We start from the raw sequence: 19,355 nt of genomic DNA, 5'->3' as shown, positions 1-19,355 counted from the left end.
CTGGAAAAAATCCTCCCAGCACAAACTGCTGCTACAATGAGCAGCCCATACGTACCTAACCCAGCAGTGCTCATCTGGTTGGGGCTGACAAATACACCCTTTGGCTGCAAATCTCCATTTTATTCTTACACTCTTGCTGTGCTTCTGCAGAGATGAAACCAGAGGAGTTGCTTTTTGGGGAGTAAAACCTGTGCTTTTGTTTAGTTTGTTGTTTAGTGTCGTTGGAACGGAGCACAGATGGGCGCTGGGGGAGATGTGCAGGTGTGCAGCTCAGGCTCACTGCTGGCCCTCAGGGGTGCTGCTCCAACAAGTGCAAGAATGTGCTCTGCACCCGAGGGAGCATTTGGTCACTGCCCTCTTCTGGCACCTTCATTACATCACACAGGCACTCAGTGCACACCCCTGTGCCCCTCCAGTCAGTCTCAAGTTGCTACCAACTTTGTTTTTTCTGGAGCACACGGGAACAAAAAGGTGCACAACCTGTGCCCTGCCAGGAGCTCGGAGCACAAAGCTCACGGTGCAGCACTTCCAGTGCTGACAAGGCGAGAAACAGAGCACGGAAAAGCAACTCACGTACCTTTCAGAGGTATGTTTAATTGTTTTAAATGATGTACCATATACATCCGTCACTTCACAAGTGCCCTGGCTCCAGCAGTACAGTAAACTTGCTGTACATCACTAAGGCACTCAGGAGAGAAGTCATTCTTCATTAATGCACCAGGAAATCACTGCTATAAAGGATCAATCTGATTTCTGCAGCAGCCGGATCACCCCACGTCCCCTGCCTGCCTTAACCACGAGCAGGCTGGATGCCAGCTGGCCAGCAATATGGCAAGTTCATCATCACCGAGTCACTTCCAAAGGCACCATCCTCTTTTCCTACCCCTAGTTGGGATGAGAGACATTGTTTGCTCCCCGACTTCGGATATCTTCAAATTTCAGCACCAAAGGGACCAGCGCTGTCAGTTCAACCCATCAAAACGACTGCCTGCAGAGGGACTGCCAGCCCTCTCCTTTCCAAGCCTGTCTTTTTTGTGCTAAGCCCTACACTGGGCAGTTTGCACCGCCAGGACTGAAGGCTCAGAGTGTTGTGCGTTACCCACGTCCTGCTTCCCTTCAGTTTTTCAGCAAGAAATCAAAATGCTTTGAAACAGAGGAAATAAATTAAACAAATGTAACTTTGTTTATAAAAATATTTTCTTATAAATCTTTAAAGCTTATAAAAGCCAGAAAATACATTTAAAAGAATCTCTGAAACATTAATTCATCCTCTGAGGTGCGGTTACAGTTCAGAAGGTGAGAAGAAACAAAGCCCAAAGACACGTTACGTTTCTCTTCCCACACTGAACTCTGTAGTACAATGTGCTTAACCTACCAGCCACAACGCCTTTCGATCCTTCCCCTGCTCCACTGCCTGCACCACATCGTTTGTTTGCAAAGTAAGGACTGGAACTCAGCTAACAAGGCTGCTGTTCAGATAAACGTGGCACAATTAATTAGCTTTCCTGTAGTTAGCACATGGAAAACTCAGCCGCTGATTCTATCGGAAGCCATGACTCTGAAGCTAGAGCATGGGGATAGCTATGTAGTACGTGGGTGCCATTTTCTCATCGTTACGCTCTGAACTTGAATTTTCATATTGGGAAGGCAAGTGGTATCACATACACACATACCACTGGTTCAGCCACGCATTTTTTCAGCAACTTGGCGTGTAAAAATACCTATATTCCTGTTTATTGATTATGGGATACGTCTCTGCAATAAAACTAAAACCACCTCTTGAGTCCATCCAGTATTTAAACAGCATCAGTTGGTCCTCTTGCACTTCCATGCAGACTGTCCTTCATCCTGCAGCTTTTTGAACTTTGGCCCCAGCAGGAACCACCAGCCGAACCCCAGAAGGACACAGACGACGGATTCCACGTAGTAACCATCCAGGGTAGTGACGCAGGAACCGCCGGCTTTTGTGCAGAGCTGAAAGGCAGAAGGAAACACTGAGGTGTGAAGTATTGTCTGGCAGATGCAGCAGCACAAGGCTTGCAAGCAGCAGGCACTGGATAGTTACAGCCTAATTGCTCTTTCAAGATCCTAACCAAATAAATCTTTCTCTTTTTCTTACAGAAATAGGGAGAGAGGCTTTTGAGCTCGCAATTGGTGTGAGAAGCAACAAAGCTTTGTTATAAAACATTTGAGAGATGGATATTATTGGCCAAAGGGGTAAACTCCAATAAAGAGGTGCAATGATTCTTAATTTCATGGGGGGGAAAAAAAGAATTCCTATCCAAAATGCTTCTTTAGAAATTAGAGCCTTGCACCTCACACAGGGAACCCACAAACAGACAGCACAAAGCGAGCAGCCTGCAGTGTATGACTGAGGAAAACATGCCTGTGATGCTTCTTAATTGCAGGACTGAAAGTTAAAAACTCAGTGAGGGGGTAAGCACTTGGTACATGGCGGTTCCTGCTATTATTCATCTTTCATCACTGCTATGATCCCAAGATAAAACAGTCCTCTGAACAGAGGTTCTGCCAGCATGTGTGTGAGTCTGAGATGTGTCAGAATCAAATTAGGAGGAAGGAGTGGTAGTGAGGGAACACTGCCAGCTGGAAGGATGCAGAACAGCACTGGAGGAATGAGCTGAAAGAGCAGGGCCTTGAGTGCAACAGATGCCAGGAGGCAGGGCACCTAGTCAGAGGCAAGCTGGGATGCATGCTGAAAAGACACATAAGGAGAAGCAGCTTCTCTCTGCAACTAGTCAGAACTGCAGCACCACATGTAGAAATTGAATATGACTTGTTTGAACACTCTGCATGCTCAGAGAACCTCCACCCCCCAGAGTCCTGTACACACAGAAAAGCATTCAAGACTAAAATCTCAATTACAAGTAAGGAAACAAACCCCATACAACACAACCCCCCACACACCTCCACTCCTCCAGACAGCTGCATTAAAATTTTTCATTTGCTCACAAGGAGGTGAATTTGAAACCCAGCATCCCAGGCAGCTGTGCGTGCTGTTTGATCCGTGCACAGCAGCACAATATGTTCTCTGTTCTCTTCCACAGGACTCCCCAGAACTGGGAAGGCAGCCAGCCACACTGCTCAGCTTTATGTGGAAAGCAGAGATCAAAGACAGCAAAGTAACATCACGGTAGAAGGTACCGAGGTATATGGAGCCAGGAAGCCTCTAGACAGACTGAACTACAACCTGCCACAAAGCTGCAGTGACTTGGGGACAGACAGCCTGCCAAGCACAGAGCACATACTTACACAGCTCCAGGCTGAGCAAAGTTTACTCAGCAACTACAGCCTCCACACACTGCAGAGGATGCAGCACTGATCTAGTGCTTCCACCATCAGCTTTTCTCTCCAGTTAAGACAGAAAGGGACAATTACTCTGTGAGTGGAAATCTTTGGTGAAGATGTTAACTATGAACACTGCACAGATAAAAACAGACTGAATTTTACCAGACATGAAAATCAGTCAGTGAGAATTTTTAAGTGTGAGCTATGCACTGTACAGGTTTCCCAAGGGGAACAAAAAATACTAAGAGAAGCAATCTTACCAAGAAATAATTGAATAGAGACCTTCACAGCCTCCAAACTTACTTCTGCCTCAAGTGCATTTCCACAGGCCTGTTCCTGGGCTCCTATGCACTCTTTAACCGTGAGCGGATCAACAAGCCAGAGTGCAACAGTGGATGGCCAGTTCCCTCCCAGATTGGACACAGTATTGAGGAGCGTCATGTAGGTTCCTCCAATCAGTGGATCACTGACTTTGGCATTAAAAGCCATTATTGCAACATACATGCTGTACAGAGAGATCTGCAGGAGGGATAAAAACCCACAGGGCAGTAAGGTGTTCCCAGTTTCAGACAATGACAATAAAAGCCCTAACATAAACATTGTTTCAAGCGATTACTTGACGTTAGCAACAATGATTCAAAAATAAACTCAACAGGTTAAAGTAGCACAACAAATCACTCCTGCAGTTTCTCTACTAATAGCAAGTTGTCTGTGATGCTCACATCAAGTCACAGAAATGGATCCAGTGTCACATACATTGGAATTACTCAGATTATCAAACTGAAGTCATGACAAGGCTAAATAAAATAGCATATCAAAATAACACTTTTGCTTGCCCTGATCCAAAGAGCAGCTTGTACCAGACATTTGTTTTTACTATGAACACAAGTTGTTCATGATACTTCTAGTCCTCTAGATACAGAGTACCCTCCCGTCCTCCTCTGCTTCCCACATTACCTGATGTAAAGCATAGCTCAGCAGTACTACAACATAGTAGTAGATAGGAAATCCTCCTTCATGTCTTACTCTAGGAGTCCACCACACCAGAAAAGCAAATTCCAGCCCAAGAAGTAATCTGCAGGAATCAGATGGATAATGTGTAATTCAAACGATTCTGCCCACGTTTCTGTACCTTGATACAAAACAACGATCAAACACTTGTGCATATAAAATATATTAAAATAGAAATTCAAGTAATGAATGTCACAGATCAAACGTCCATCTACTGAATAAAAGCACTGAGTATCTTGCTGGATTCCTTGGCTTGCTCCAGAATTGGAATTGCTACAGAATTCCATGAGCAAACTTCCACTTAAGACACTCAATACAAATGACAGCTCCTCAGTCTATACCCACTTAATTCACCTTTTATTCTCAGAGATCTCAGTGGAGCACACATCTAGCAGATGTTCCCAGTGACTCACCAACACACCGAGCCTCCCTTACATCACCTCTAAACTACATGAAGTCCCAAATCTAGTCAGAACCGTCCATGAACAGGGCACTGTTCACATTGAGTAAGAGCAGGAAAGCACCGCTCCAATGCTATTGTATTGTATTCACATGGTGAGGATGCAGCGCACTGCGTTCCCTCGCATGTCAGCACACGCATCACCTTCAAGGCACAAGACAGAGCTCAACTTACTATGAAGTCAGAGTTACACAGCAATTCGAACACTTGATCTGAATACACAGATCATCACGTTTCAATAAACCAGGTTTTGTTTGTGTGTTATTACCTAAAAGGCATAGCTTTGTAAAATGTGTTCAGTGGCTGGGGGCCTGCTGTGTATTTGCTGATAATCAGAGGCAGTATTATCTGTAAAGGAACCATTGGAACTGCCAGCAGAGCTAGATGCTCCTTAGGTACTCCCTCTTCCACCAACTTGAGTCCTGTTACAGCATCTGCTGCTGAAAATCCAACCTGCAACATAAGTTAGACAAAATAAACCAGGGAAAACAGACAGCGTGTGACTAGAAATGCAGCTCACCTGTATCAAATACACACAGAAATGTGACAGAGTACAAATTGGAAACAGAAGTCAATTGATTTCCAAATTGGTTCTGAAACACATTCTACACTTGCACTCTATTCTTGTCACCAATGCCAAAACTCTACCAGGAATGTTAAGCACAGCAACAGTGTTCATGCCCGTACCTTAAAGGCCTGCTGGTATCCAGAACTGCCAAGAAGATGCCATGGAAACCTAGTTTGTACAGAGCTGCAGATTCTAGGAATATGATTTAGGTTAAAATAAACATTTTCTGTCCTTTTAACCGCAGACTACACAAAGAGCCTAACTGTAACGAAGCACATTTAGAAATAAACTACTGCAACAAAAGACTGCAATCAAACTTCTCTTCAGTGCTTGGTAAACACTTCAGTGTTACAACAAATGCTTTCTGTTGTTCAAGCAGTTGTGTTTCCAAACTCTGTGAGAATTTAGAACTGATGACAACCATGAGCGAAGCTAAGATAGAAGTTACATCACGAGGACTGAGGAACCTCTTATAATGTTGGCATCTAACATTCGTAAACATATTTCCTTACCTTTGCTGTGAGAATCAAGAGACAGAACGTAAGAACTGCTGGCATCTTGATGATTGAGAAGAGCAGCTTGTATGTATCAGTGATGCCTTTTGTTTCTTCTTTTGTTGGCGTTAATTCTTTGTTTTCTTTTTTGAAAAGGGCCACGAGTGTAGTGGTAATTAAAAAGACAGCACCCCAGAAAAACAGGAAATCTAAAGTAAAGAAAAGAGACATTTCTCCCAGCAGCTGCTAGAAACACCTGATTAACTATTTACCAAATAGCAGAAACATGGTTATTTTGCAACAATATAAAGGACAACTAGTAATAAAAAACTGAATAGAGGCATTACTCACTGACCCATGTGAAAACAAGCAACAAACCAAAGCACAAGCACAGCTACAGACAGCAGCAGGCACTTCTCTGCTCAATCTGTAACCATGTCTGCTTGAGAGTCTGACAGAGCAGCAATCTGGGCCACTTTGCTCAAGTTCTGTGTATTAGCACAATGAGCACGATGGCAAAGAGAACAGAAAAGGGAGCGTTCTGAGGAGCTGCACATAAAACCACCAGAAGTGAACAAAGGAGGAAAAAAAAGCCACATTTAATAGTTACATGACATGATGAGAAAAACCAGTGTTGTTCCACCACTCTCCAGTTAATTCATCGTGCTGTCACACAGCCATTTTTAACCCCAATTCTACTCCATTTAATATCTACTATCCAAACACTCCATTTAGTATCTACCAACTAAAGGAAACAGATCTACAGCCAAACAAGCACAATGATGTTCTGACCAAAGCTCCCATGCAATCATCACGTCACTCAGAGATGTTTTAAGAGGACATGGCATTTGCTGACTTTTAAGCACTCTGTATTAAGCAGATATCTGTAAACAGTGGATTTGCAGGCAGCAGTAATGAAGCACAACATCATTTTATGACAAGCACTTTGAGTTGGTGAGAAGATGAATAGCCCCAGCCGCCACCTCTGTGAAAGAGGCAAGAAAGAACTCAATCACATGCAGAGGGTGTAACAAAAGTGACCTTTCATCTTTCTGATCAGAAGCCTCAAGTTAACTGAAAGTGAGAGCTGGTGAAAGGGCAAAGACAGGGCCAAGACAGGGCCAAGGTTTCATCAATCATTAGCTGCTCATTGTTGGCAGGAAGAAGCAGCACAAGCGCTGAAGCAGGCAAGAAAGGCTGCTCCAGATGTACCCCAGCATTTACGGTTTAAAACAAAAAATGGCATTTCAAACTAACATCTGCTGCTTCCACATCATTTATCACTTATTTGTCCCTCTTCAAAAGCATCTTGAAAGAGAAACCTCATAGCCAATACTGCTCCTTCCTCTATTCTTGGGGTTTGTTTGTTGTTGTTCTAAATACCCTGACAGTATCTTCTGACTAAACATCAGTGCCCAGATTCATGCTGCTCACAGCTGCTGCATACACAGGACACCCAGGAGCAGTACTCTGACAACAGAAATAAGTGTTACCACTGCAGCACGAGGATGGGAATGGAGACAGCTTTGAGCATCATGAATATTCCTGATCAGGTCAGCCCTGCCAGGTGCCACACAGCAATAGCTGGATTAGCTACAAGGCCAAATACAGGAGTCTTGACAAATAACACACATTTTTTGGTGTGGAAAAGGGCTGTCGTTTCATCACAGCAGCTTTAGTAATGACGTAACTATACATCTCCCAGCAGAAAGCACGCCCTGCAGTCAGTAGTCAAGATAAACCGTGGCTGCCTTGGAGAGGCTCCTTTTTCCCGCACTTCACCTCTTCCTTTATGCTACAGCAAGCATTCATATGACTGTGTATCTAACTGCTCAGGAATCAACAAACCTAGCCAGTGAGCCTTCAAAGGAAAAATAAAATAATCAAGTCATTTGAACAGCAAAGTGCCAAAGTCATATACACTCTAGCACAAATAACAGGAACACTGAAACGCGTTCCTGATTTTTTTCCTCTAGATCTTTAGCATTCCTTTTGATGAACGGTACTACTTTGGTTCATGTTATTTCCCAAAGTGAGCAGAACTAATGCTTTTCTCCTCAGCAGCCTGAGGCTGACCCAGACTCATGAGGTACTGGCTTATTCTTTCCCTAAGACTCAGTGAACAGAAGCATTCAGGGAGCTGAACTGGCAGCCACCTTCCTGCACTGTGAAGTTCCCTACAGCTCTGCTCCAGCTCTGAGACAGTCAGCACCAGGATCAGAGGCACACCTGTCCTTCCACAGCTGGCTTATGGTACTGCTGCTACAGCTGCTACTTGACAAGCATAGACACGGTGAACTGAGAGGTACAGTCACATGGACAAGGAAAGGAATCTTCAAGTCAGTTTTGCTCCCCCAAAACGACATCTCCTGCAACTACAGTGTCAGAAATATTTTATTTACTTACTCCACCCAAATTAATACTCCAACACAGGTCAGACAGGTTCTATAGGTGCTTTGATTTTAGCACTTTTTTTTTAAAGGCAGCATGTTTCTAAGAAAACCCTTATAAAAGCAGAACTAAAATCAAAAAGACAGAAACAACACACCCTGGGGAGCAAAGGTAAGCAAAGACAAAAGAAGCTCTAAGCACACGAGTGATTTCCAGGTTGCATCAGCAGTGAAAGACGTCAGTCCGCTGCTGCAGTGAGAGGGAAGAGACACGCCAGCACTGCTGAACAGCAAGGAGAAGCAAGGGCAACGATCCAGCAGGGGCACTTTGAGGAGTACCCTGTGCTTGCTGATATATGGACAAGACACAGGAGAAGCAAACATCCCTAGTCTAACAATTAGATAAGGATGCATTATCAGATTCTGTTTAATTAATTGAAGGGAAAAAAAAATCCCCCCAAATCAACTTAAAAGTGAGCACCCTTTGCAGACTGGAAATACAGTCAAGACTAAACCCTCATCACCTCTATGTCTGCCAGCGACACCATTTTCACCATTTGGGAAGAAGATAATTGCTTTATTCTCTCTAGCCTTTCACCCAGAAGATGTTCCCAAAATGCCTCCTTAAAGAGACAAAGCTTTTGTTGTTTTATTTTAAACAGTACTCTATTCCACAGTTGTTAAGCTAAGAGAAGTTAAAGCAATCAAGTTTCCAAAGCACTGAGCTCAGCCTGATCACTGATTTGGCAGATTTCCCTCACTCAGCCCAGGGAAACCTGAGAGCTCAGACAGAATCACAGGACAGTTGGGTTGGAAGGGAACTTGCAGCCCACTTCACCTCAAGCTCTGCCACAGGTGGGGACACCTCCTCCCAGCTCAGGGTGCCCATCGCCCCATCCAGCCCAGTTCTAAGTACCCCCAGCTCTCTAAGCAGCAGTGCCAGGGCCTTGCTACTCTCTGCGTAAAGAGCTTCCCCTTAACATCTGACCTAGATCTCCCCTTTTTCAGTTGAAAGCGACTCCCCCTTGTCCTATCTATCTCTCATATAAAAAGTCGCTCTCTCCTGTTTATAATCATAGAATCATAGAATTACTCAGGTTGGAAAAGACCTTGAAGATCATCAAGTCCAACCGCAGCCTAACCAGTAGCCTATCTCTTAAAAAAAAAAAAAAAAAAAAAAAAAAAACAAAAAAAAAAACCACAAAACAGTACCACAACAACAAACCTCTGCTAAATCATATCCCTGAGTACCACATCCAAACGGCTCTTAAACACATCCAGGGATGGCGATTCAACCACCTCCTTGGGGAGCCCATTCCAGTACCTAACCACCCTTTCTGTAAAGAAGTTCTTCCTAATATCCAACCTAAACTTGCCCTGGTGCAGCTTGAGGCCATTTCCCCTCGTCCTGTCACAAGTCAGTAGTGAGAAGAGAGCTCCCTTCAAGTGCTGGAAGGCCAAACTGAGATCTCCCCAAAGCCTCCTCTTCTTCAGGCAGAAAACGCCCAGCTGCCTCAGCACTTCAGGCCACAATCTCTGCCAGTTTCCTGCACTTCATAGGACTTGCTCTGAACCACGCTGTACTTTGGGCTAAGGGAGGGAGCACCCCATTCCTCGTACTTGTGTGCACGCTGGTATCCAGGCAGTACCTGAAAGGGTGACGATGCCTCGGGGCTGGGGCTGGAAGCGCAGGTACTTGTTGCAGAAAGAGGCTGACTCGAGGGCCAGGAAGAGCACGTTGCCCAGGAAGTAGCCGGCCGTCTGTCCCACCGAGTTGCAGGTGGAGGCGTAGCCCACGTTTTCCCGGGACAACATGGTGAGGGCCCAGCCATCCACGGCGATGTCCTGCGTGGCGGCCAGGAACTCGAAGAGGAAGAAAGTCACGGTGAGAGCCACCACGTCGGGGCCGCGGCCCTGCCCGTCGCCCAGCAGCGGGTCCACCTGCGTGGACAGGTAGATCATGAAGAGTCCCAGCACGTACTGCGTGGGCACCAGCCACGACTTGCGGCGGCCGAAGCGCCGCAGGTAAACGGCGTCCACCAGGGGGGCCCAGAGCAGCTTGAGGCTGAAGGGCCAGAAGACGAAGCTGAAGAAGGCCTGCTCGGTGTAGCTGGCGTTCTTGCTCTGCAGGATGAGCGGCACGCTGCCCGCCAGCCCCAGCGGGATGCCCTGCAGCACGTACAGCGCCAGCAGCAGCAGCACGCTGCCCAGCTCCGCCCGGCAGCCCCGCGGGCCCCGCGCCGTCGGCGTCTCCGGCTCGAGCAGCGCCTCGGCCTCACCGCCCGCCGGGCCGTCTCCGCAGAGCGCCAGCGCGGGCGGCACCTCGCTCCTCACGTCCAGGCAGTGGTGGTGGCTGCCGGGACGGCGCTGCCGGCCGCCCTCCTTGGCCGCGATGGCGGGCGACATGGCGCCGGGCCGGGCGCTGCGCGGCGGCTCCAGACGGAGCGTCAGGCCGCGCCAACACCCGCCGCTGACGAGAAGCCGCGCGCCGGCTCCGCCGCGCCGGCACGTCCCGCCCCTTCCGGTCACGCGGAGGCGGTGTGGCAGGCGTGGCCGCGTCCCATTGGTGCGCGGCGCAGCCACTTCCGGTAGCGGCCCGGCCCTGCCCGTGCCGCACGAGGAAGCGGCGGGCGGCCTTCGGTTCGGTTCGGTCCGGTCGGTGCCGGGCCTTGCCGCAGCCGGACGGAGCGGCCCAGCGCGGGGCTGGCGGCTGAGCACGGAAGTGCAGAGCTCTGAGCTGGAGCCGGCCGTGGACGGCGCGGAGCAAATCCGAGCCGCGCTGTGCAAAAGTAGACGCTCAGTAAAAGCACAGGTTATACCGCGACCCGGAACGGAACCGAGGGACGGCTGGGTCCGACCGGACCTCGCACCCGTCCTGTCCCGCCGTGAGCCGTCCGCCCCGCACGGCTGCGCGGAGCCCGGCCGAGCCCCGCAATGCTGGCACGGCCCGCCCGGCTCCGCCTCTTCCTGCCGGGGCGGCGCTGCGGGGCGCTGAGGCGGCTCCTCCCCTCGGCGGAGGCGCACACGGCGGCCTTGGCTCGGCGCGGCCTTTTCTCTCTCTCGGCTCCCGCGGCCCGTCCCCATGGCGCTGTGCAACGGAGACGCCAAGGTCGGTGCGGAGTCAAGCGCTCGGCTCTCGCTTTGTTCCGGGGGCGGCGGGCACGTGGCGCGGCCTGGCTCCGGGCTGCGCTCCGGCCCCTTTCGGTTACGGTCGGGCCCGGCGCCGGCAGCGGCTCGGGCGGCCCCGCGGCGGTTCCCCGTCGGCTCGGCGGAGCGCTGGGGTCGGCTCAGCCCCGGACCCAAACAAAGGGCCGCGGGAGCTGCCCGCCGCGGAGCCCCTCGGCTCGGTCCGCGCTCCGCGGGCGTCCGGTGAACGGCCCGGGGCTGCTCCGCGGACGGGCACCGCGATCTCGGGCCCGGCCGTGCGGCCGCTGGAGCCCGGTTGGGGCCGGGGGTTTCCTGCCCGCCGTGGGGTTTCCTGAGCGGGAAGCAGGCGCTTCTCTGCCGCCCGTCGAGAGAAAGAGGAGGACGCGGCCATACGGCCGCTTAGTTCTCGTACCGAGGGGAGCGGTTCATCTCTCGTAAGACCCGTGCTGGATTGGGAGCGCCGGAGCGAGGTCCTGGCTGCAGCTTGTTGCGGTGCCGGCTGTGCTGTGCTGTGCTGCGGCCTCGTGGGGCCGTGATGGAGGTCCGTGGGTGTGCGGGCACTGCCCGCTCCCTGCTAACACCGAGTGGGCTGCGGGGCTCTGCTTACCGCCCTGCGTTGGGACAGCGGGGAATAAGGCAGGCTGTGTCCTGCACCGGGCACCTGGTGGCAGGATCCGTGCTGGAGCTGGTTATGGGACTGATGTTATTCCTATAGAACCTACGCTGTGTTTTCTAATGCTGAAATCCAACAGCAGTGCCTTTTCCTTCCAGTATTACGGGGTGAGAGAGCTGCGATGGGCTGGCTGCTGGTCTGGGGTCTGTAGGGTTATTTGGTTCTCCAGGTGTGGGTGGCAGTTGGAATGTTTCATATCTGGTGTGCTCTTCAGCAGGGGTCTTGTGACTCAGTATAGGCTTTTTTCCCCGTTTTCCTCTTAGGAAGTGTAAGTTCTGTTCTATTGCTGTAGCCCTGCTCTCCCATGATGTCAGAGTGGGTGCAGCTGTGTGCTGTGCACAGCCCTTGAACTGCCGTGCTTGCTTGTCCAACCAGGTTTAACAGGCATTCTCCCAAACAGCCGTTTCCAGGGATTTGTTTTGGAAACAGACCAGGAGAAGGCAGGGAACTCTGGTTATAACCCTGCTGAGGGGTGCTGAGCAGAGCCGTGGAGAAGTCTTGCCCCAATCTCTGCTTGAGCAGGAGCCCCTCGTGCTGCCTGGCTCAGTGCTGAGAAGTCATTAAGAGCTTCTCATCAGTTATCAACTGAGGGACAGAACAACGACTCTAACCTGGATTTAGGCTTTTGAAGGATCTAGTACTGTTTGTTTACACCCTTTAATTTAGATGGTGTCATGGTTTGATGATTTTTGGTTCCTGGTATTCCACATCATAACGTCGTGTAGTGCACTGGGAGTTAAAGTGTTAATGCTCCAGTTCTGGGTACCTGTCTGGAAGAGAAGAAGAACTGCATTCCCCGTGGGGCATTGCGGGGCATTGCGGTCAGAGAGGAGATAAAACTCCTGGCCAGGTCACCTGTCTGGGCTCTTCTCCTTCACCTCTCCTGGCTGCTGCCCATCCCAACTGCGCGCATCACTTCAGTATTACTGTAAGGCCTACAGCTTTCAGATACTCTCTCATTATATTTGATTTATTAGCTTCAATTCTAATTATATCGCATTATACTGTGTTATCTTGCATTCCAATACCAAATTAGTTTGTTTCTCCTCAGATCATTGCTGCTGTTTTTAATTATTTTGGGGTCCCCCGTTTCCCTTTTCTGGAGGTGTGGATTTTGTGAAATCCCTCTTCCCCACTGGGCATGGAACGTGGCCAGACCAGCCCGTAAGCCATTCTTGGTGGAGGATGCAGGCAAGGAAGCTGCTTTTTAGGTTTTTAGAATGAATCTCTCGCTGCTCTCGCAGAGCTTTGTTGGGAAAGTTTATCTCTTTCGCAGGTGCTCACTGAAAACTTGACCTTGAAAGTCCAGGCGGCCAGCCAATATTCAGTGATATTTGTAAACTTTGAGCACTGCTGTCTTGCTTCTGTAAAGAGAAAAACATGTTTTCTCTTGTAAAACTGCTTCTCAAGGGCCTGCATACCATCGGTACCATGCTCCAAACTTACTGGGCCTTAATTAAGTTTGCTACTTTGCTCTATGGCGCTATAGGTATATATAATCAATTGAAAACACTAATGGGAATATGTACCTGGTACCTGCACACAATGTGGCATGAAACTCCAGAGGGAGCTGCTAATTTTACAGAACCTGTGAATTTTAAGCAGGCTCCCAGTCTCTCCTTTGAGTCCTTCATGCATTTGTTGAATGCTCATTTGATCGCGTTGTTAATTTCCCTGAGTGCACTACTCGTCATTTCACTCCGTATTTGTATTTATCACGTTTTGAAGAAGTCTTCCCCTAAACCAGACAGTGCTGAGTGGCAGGGAGTGTGGAGAGGCTTGGGAGAGACTTTAGAGAGATGGACATCCTCGGTGTCATGGAACTTTAATTCTGAACACCTGAAAGACCCTGAGAGCTTAAACAGATATTTGAGACAGGAGTGTTGTGGCTCAGGCAGATCTGAGGAGGCACAAATGATTTGGGGCCTGGCTAATGCTTACCAGACCTTATTCAGTACTATCTCAGAAAGGCAGAGAGTTTCTGAAATTGAGAGAGAGAGTCTCCAAGCTGAAAGAGAGTGTCTCAGAGCTGATAGGGAGAATCTCCAGTTCCAGAGGGAGAGTCTTCTTGCTGAGAAACAGTGTCTCCTAGTTAGGAGGGAGAGTTTCAAAGCCTGGCAAGAGTGTCTTCGAGCTGAGAATGAAAATCTCCAAGCCGAAAGGGAAGATCTATGAGCTGAGAGAAAGAATCTCCAATCTCAGCGAGACACCTTTGAATCTGAGAGGGCTCCCTTCAGTCCAAACTCAACAGCCTTCAAACAGAGCGAGACACCCTTCAATCTGAACTAAATATCCTCATAGCTGAACGAGACAGACTCCGAGCCGAGCTGGAGAGTGAGAGAATCAGAACTGACCAACCTGATCAACCACAGGAGGCACCAGAATCGATGTCAGTTGCTCCTGTGAGAGGATGGAAAACAAAACATTTCCTGGTTGCTGTGAGCTTTGGAAGTTCCCTGGATGCTCGCTGTCTCCAGCCTGCCCAGGGCAGCTGTGTGTGATGTCCCTCAGTGGCTGAGGAAGGCATCTGTAGGGCAGCCTTTGCATTTGGGAAAGCTTCAGAATGTCAGTTAAGGTAGCATTTGCCAAAGTAGAACCCTTCTCAGGTTTTCCTTCATCAAATTACTCTGGCAAGGAAACAGTGTAAGTTTTAAGTTAAGAGAGAAAAAAATTCAAAAGTGAGCGATTTCAGGAGCAACAGTTTTTTCTTCATGAATTTCCTGGCATCTTAGCGTGGTCGAGTTCGTGTTCTTCCTCAAAGACCCCTTGGTGAGGCTGCTTCCACAGAGCATTAATTCTCCCTAGAGAAGAAGAAACCCATCCATGTGTTTTCTTGTCCTCTGCCAGGTTTGGCTGAAGCTGGCCATCCAGCTCAAGCAGCCCAGTGTGCAGACTGCAGGCACCGCTTGAATGCTGCATTCAAAAGTTTGTTTGTTTTTCATAAGTTGAAGCAGAAACATTTGTTCTCAATTTCTACTCCCTGCTCCCCCCAGGATGTAATGACAAGTGAAAGCTCAGAGTACAAGGCAATGCAATGAGGAAACACATTTTTCTCCTGGCTTTGCACGGTGCTGCTTTGCTTTAGGAACGAGGCACGTGCTCTTCATTATCATATGGCGTGCTGGGCTGCATGCAGAAATGTAACGTGGCAGAGGCTGGGGCTGTGGTGGTTTGTTTATGGAAGGCTCTCCCATCATGCAGGGGAAAGGCTGATGTAGTTTGTGCTGTGCTTGGATTTGGGGATGTGGTGGTTGTGTGGGAGGGATGTGCTGTGTCAGTGTAGCCAGGTCAGGGACACACAGGGCTTTGTAAACTTGCGGGTTCTTTCATTTACAAGCCTTGCCTTTAGTCTGCATTATTTTAGCCAGGAGTTAAGGTGCGGGTACCCCAGCAGCCCTGCAGCTGTAAGATGTGTGCCATAAGGCCATGGCGTCCAACAAAGCACTAACTGAGCCGTGTTCACAGCCAGAGAACGCGGGAGGAGAGCTGAAGGATGGGCAGCACCACTACGAGGGAGCTGTCGTCATCCTGGATGCTGGTGCACAGTACGGGAAGGTCATCGACCGCCGGGTGCGGGAGCTCTTCGTCCAGTCTGAGATCTTCCCCCTGGAAACGCCCGCCTTCGCCATCAGGGAGCAGGGCTTTCGGTAGGTGCTGGCCGGGCTGGCTACCTGCTTGTGCTGTGCCTTTCCCTGGGGTTGTGCTGTGGGATCCTCAGCTCACCTGCCTGGGTTTCACTGGGCAAAACCTGTACAGCAATGTTACTGTTGTCTGCTTAGTGCTTGTTGTGGTATTGTAAAATGTCACTTCAATAGTTTTTGTTTGTAAATACAACTTAAATGGCTGCATTTTAATTGTGTATCTGCAGAAAATTAGGTGGCAGCGCTCTTTAACCTGCTAAACCAGGGTAGTTATAATTATGAACTACAATTTGAGTATTGGACAAATTGTTATAAATGATGCCAAACCATTTCTGGGACGCAACTGAAAAAAACCTCAGTGGAAGTGCCATGCATTGTTAGCAGCAAGAAACCATCCCGGTTGTGCAGAACTTTGTACAGTTGTTGTTTTACTATGCTTGCCAGAGTTTGCCTCTTTTGTGTGGGGAAAATAAATAGGCCGAGGTCTGCAAGTCATCAAGGACATTACTTGTCGGGTGAAAATTCAGAGGTGCTCTGAGTGTTTTTGCTGGAGCCACGCAGGAGATAAGGCAGCACTGGGTTGCAGAACTGTTTTTCTAATCAATGATAATTAGTGACTCAATAAGCAGCGTGTTTTAGAAAGTCAGATAGGAACATGCTGATCTCTTCTGCAAACTGAACAGAGAGCCCCGGGGCTGCTGCACGCATCAGGCAGCCTTTCTGTGAAGAATTTCTTTTAGAAATGTGTCAGATTTAGTTAATGATTCCCCAGCAACCAAGTCTTTGAGCAGTGGATGTACTGAACTATCACTTTAAGAAGTACCCCTGCACCTCACTGCTGGTTTCCAGATGTGGATGGCAGCGCTGACAGCGAGGGGCTCAGAGCTGTGCTCTGCTGCTGCAGCAGTGGGAGAGCTTTTTTCTCTCTGTTCAGAGTTGCAGGTTTTGCTTTTCCCACTCAGAGCTGTTGGATTTATTGTTCCAGATAATTGCTCTCTAAATTAGGGCTCTCAACTCTACAAGTTGCTCCTCAAAGCTGAGGCAGTGATTCCAGCTTATCAGTTGCACCCATCAGTCAATAAACATTGTGTCCTCAGTGCTGGTCAATCATTTGCATCCCGGAGAGCTCTACAAACACTGAGTTTAGCTGCCTGGTGCCTTTCTGCAGTGACTGTTGTAAAAAGGGACTCATGGTTTTACTGCAGGGTTTTGATGTGTGCCATGGGAACAGCCTGGTTTCCATATTGCAGCACATGGCATCAAAGATAAAAACTGAGTAGTTGTGGGAGCTGCCCATGGTCTCTGCTAAGGTCTGAGATAGGCAGAGAGATGGAAAGAACTGTCGAATTGTATTTGCAAGTTGCATTTCCAAAGGCATCTCTGCAGCTGCAGAACACTGGCACAGGGTGCCTGGGTCCTGTAAGGACGTACTGTGCTGTGTCTGGGGGCATTAGCCTGTAGGCTTGGCCGCATTTCTGACCTCCAGAACCTGAGGGCTGGGGAGCAATGGATGCATTTTATTCCTGGTGTTTTGATGTGGCTCCTGGTAGGCCTGTAGCCCTTTATAAACAGGCTGCTTTGGAAGTGGTTTAAGCAAAACCAAAGCAAAGTATGTGTGTACCAGAGTAAGAAGGCACGTCACTAATTACATGGCAGGGCAATTAAACTTCAAAATTCTGCATCCTGTACTGCAGGAACATGAGGACAACTGGTGCAGGTCGTAGCTGGTGCTGGCTTTCTTCCTGTTTTCCTCTCTCATTTCTCAATTCATTTTTTATTTTGAGGGTTCAGATTCAGGAGAAATTTCTGTGTTCTTGAGTTTTTAATTGGCAAGTAAGAGAAGCAGACTTGAAGCCTGGGATTTTTTTTTCACAAGGCAGTAGCTAATTGACTTCTCATTAAAAAAATGTTTAGTCTGTAGGTGTGTATTTAGATTTTCCTTGTTTTATATTAATTACTGCTCCACATGCATGGCTCTTGAGCAAATATTCTGCGCAGTCATGGGGTGGCTGAGGTGGGTCACCCCGGTCCCTGTGGCCCAGCCCTGCTCCCACAGCCCCCGAGCTGTTCCCAGCCCCTTCTGCACATCCCCAGCAACACCCCAGCCCTCCCTGCCCCCTGTGCAGCTCTGGCCCAGCAGTGCTGCTTTTGCAGCTCCAGAAGCTCAGGAGTCTCTTTTTGGACGTGGCTCTCCTCCAGATGGCACAGGCGATGCAGAGTGTGTTTGTGTTGCAACGTTAATGCTCTGTGCTTGATTCTTGCCATCTTGCTTCTCTTGTAGTCAGCATTTGGCTGGGAATGTGAAATGCAGCCCTGTTTTAAGCTGGCTTCTATTTGACTTTGTTTAACCTGAAGAAATACCTCTCTTGTAAACTGTTTTTGCCAGCTGTAGCCTAGCAAATCTAAACTGTCTGCTAGGATATCTGTATTAGAATTTAATTCAGAATATACAGACTTATGGGTGTTATAAGGCAATGCCGGTGTTCAAATGAAGTTAATAAATGTGAGTTAATAAATCTCTTTGTCTGCAGAGCTATCATCATATCTGGAGGACCAAATTCTGTGTATGCTGAAGATGCGCCATGGTTCGACCCAGCAATATTTACAATAGGAAAGCCGGTTCTTGGGATCTGCTACGGCATGCAGGTACGGTGGAGAGAGATGTTTGTCTTTGGCAGCCTTGCTTCTGCAGTTAGCCAGAGTGAACTGCTACAGGACCAGCTTTTCCTAAACAAGCAGTGTCGCATGCCATGAATGCAGAAGATATTTTTAAGGTGCTAATTGGTAAACTGAGCGTGCTGTGCTTGCTTTCTTGGTTCTGCCATATCAACAGCATAAATGCTTTTCTCCTTGCTTTGCTACCATGAACTGAGTTCTGTGCTCATTTTTTCAATCACAATAAACGCACCCTGGCAGTCATTAACTGATTCCATCTAGATGATATTAGAAAACACGTCCGTCATAAACAGGTGAAGTGGTTTTTCCCTTTGATTTCCAAGTGTGGGATGTTTCTGTCAGAGCTCATGAGAATTGTCTGAAATCCTCACAAGCACTGGTGACCCTGCAGTGATCTAGTGAAGAATGGAGTGAAGAAACAGGCTCCTAAGGGGACAAAGGCCAGGTCAGATGCATGACCTCTGCACGTGCTTCCTGAGATTAGCAGTTTGCAAAGCATTCAGAGGTGCAGAATATGGCTGGAAAAACTCCTTGAGAAAGGCTGGTAATTATGGAAACAATGTTGGCACTCCCTGTTCTAAAGGGAAATGTGTGTTGTAACGAAGTGGAAGTGCCTTAAAATGTCAAGCAAATTAAAAACCATCTTAGCTAGCCTAAAGCAGGGGCGTTCCTCAAGGCTGACTTTGCAGAAATGAATCAAATGTGTGTGTTAATACACCACTACTTTTATTAGAAAAGAGTGGAGTCAGACTAGCACAGCCAGTAACATATCAAACTAGATCTAAAATAACTTTCAGCTCTCGGGAACAATGTAATTGGGAGGTGAAAATCTAAAGTGTGTGTGTTTGTGGCACCAGTTACGTCTGAAGGAAAATATCTGAGACTTCTGAAGTGTGAAATGCAGAAAACTTCACCTTGACTTTGAAGTTGAATTTTAGGAAGAAATGATTGGGTGGAGGTTTGTGCTACTCCTACCTGACAAGGGCTAA

General features: G+C 48.3%; 2 protein-coding genes across 2 annotated transcripts in view; one reads left to right on the top strand and one right to left on the bottom strand.

Moving 5' to 3' along the window:
* Window positions 1–575: 575 nt before the first annotated feature.
* On the bottom strand, window positions 576–11,332 carry SLC33A1 (solute carrier family 33 member 1). The gene is made up of 6 exons (XM_072344105.1): window positions 9,879–11,332; window positions 5,858–6,048; window positions 5,046–5,230; window positions 4,264–4,381; window positions 3,610–3,825; window positions 576–1,974 (listed from the first exon to the last, which is right to left on the bottom strand). Exons 1-6 carry the CDS (start codon window positions 11,311–11,313, stop codon window positions 1,807–1,809), a joined length of 2,313 nt encoding a protein of 770 aa, XP_072200206.1. The 5' UTR covers window positions 11,314–11,332; the 3' UTR covers window positions 576–1,806.
* GMPS (guanine monophosphate synthase) overlaps window positions 11,206–19,355 on the top strand; it is a 24,225-nt gene continuing 16,075 nt past the window's right edge. Inside the window, exons 1-3 of the mRNA XM_072344106.1 lie at window positions 11,206–11,338; window positions 15,515–15,696; window positions 18,222–18,336. Coding sequence (XP_072200207.1) covers window positions 11,312–11,338; window positions 15,515–15,696; window positions 18,222–18,336 — 324 coding nt within the window. The 5' untranslated portion in view covers window positions 11,206–11,311. The remainder of the gene's footprint in view (window positions 11,339–15,514; window positions 15,697–18,221; window positions 18,337–19,355) is intronic.

The sequence above is a fragment of the Excalfactoria chinensis genome, chromosome 9 (genome assembly GCF_039878825.1).
Source record: "Excalfactoria chinensis isolate bCotChi1 chromosome 9, bCotChi1.hap2, whole genome shotgun sequence".
Classification (NCBI taxonomy): domain Eukaryota; kingdom Metazoa; phylum Chordata; class Aves; order Galliformes; family Phasianidae; genus Excalfactoria; species Excalfactoria chinensis.
The sequence above is the reverse complement of the archived record's forward strand: the minus strand, read 5'-3'. Positions and strand labels throughout refer to the sequence as shown.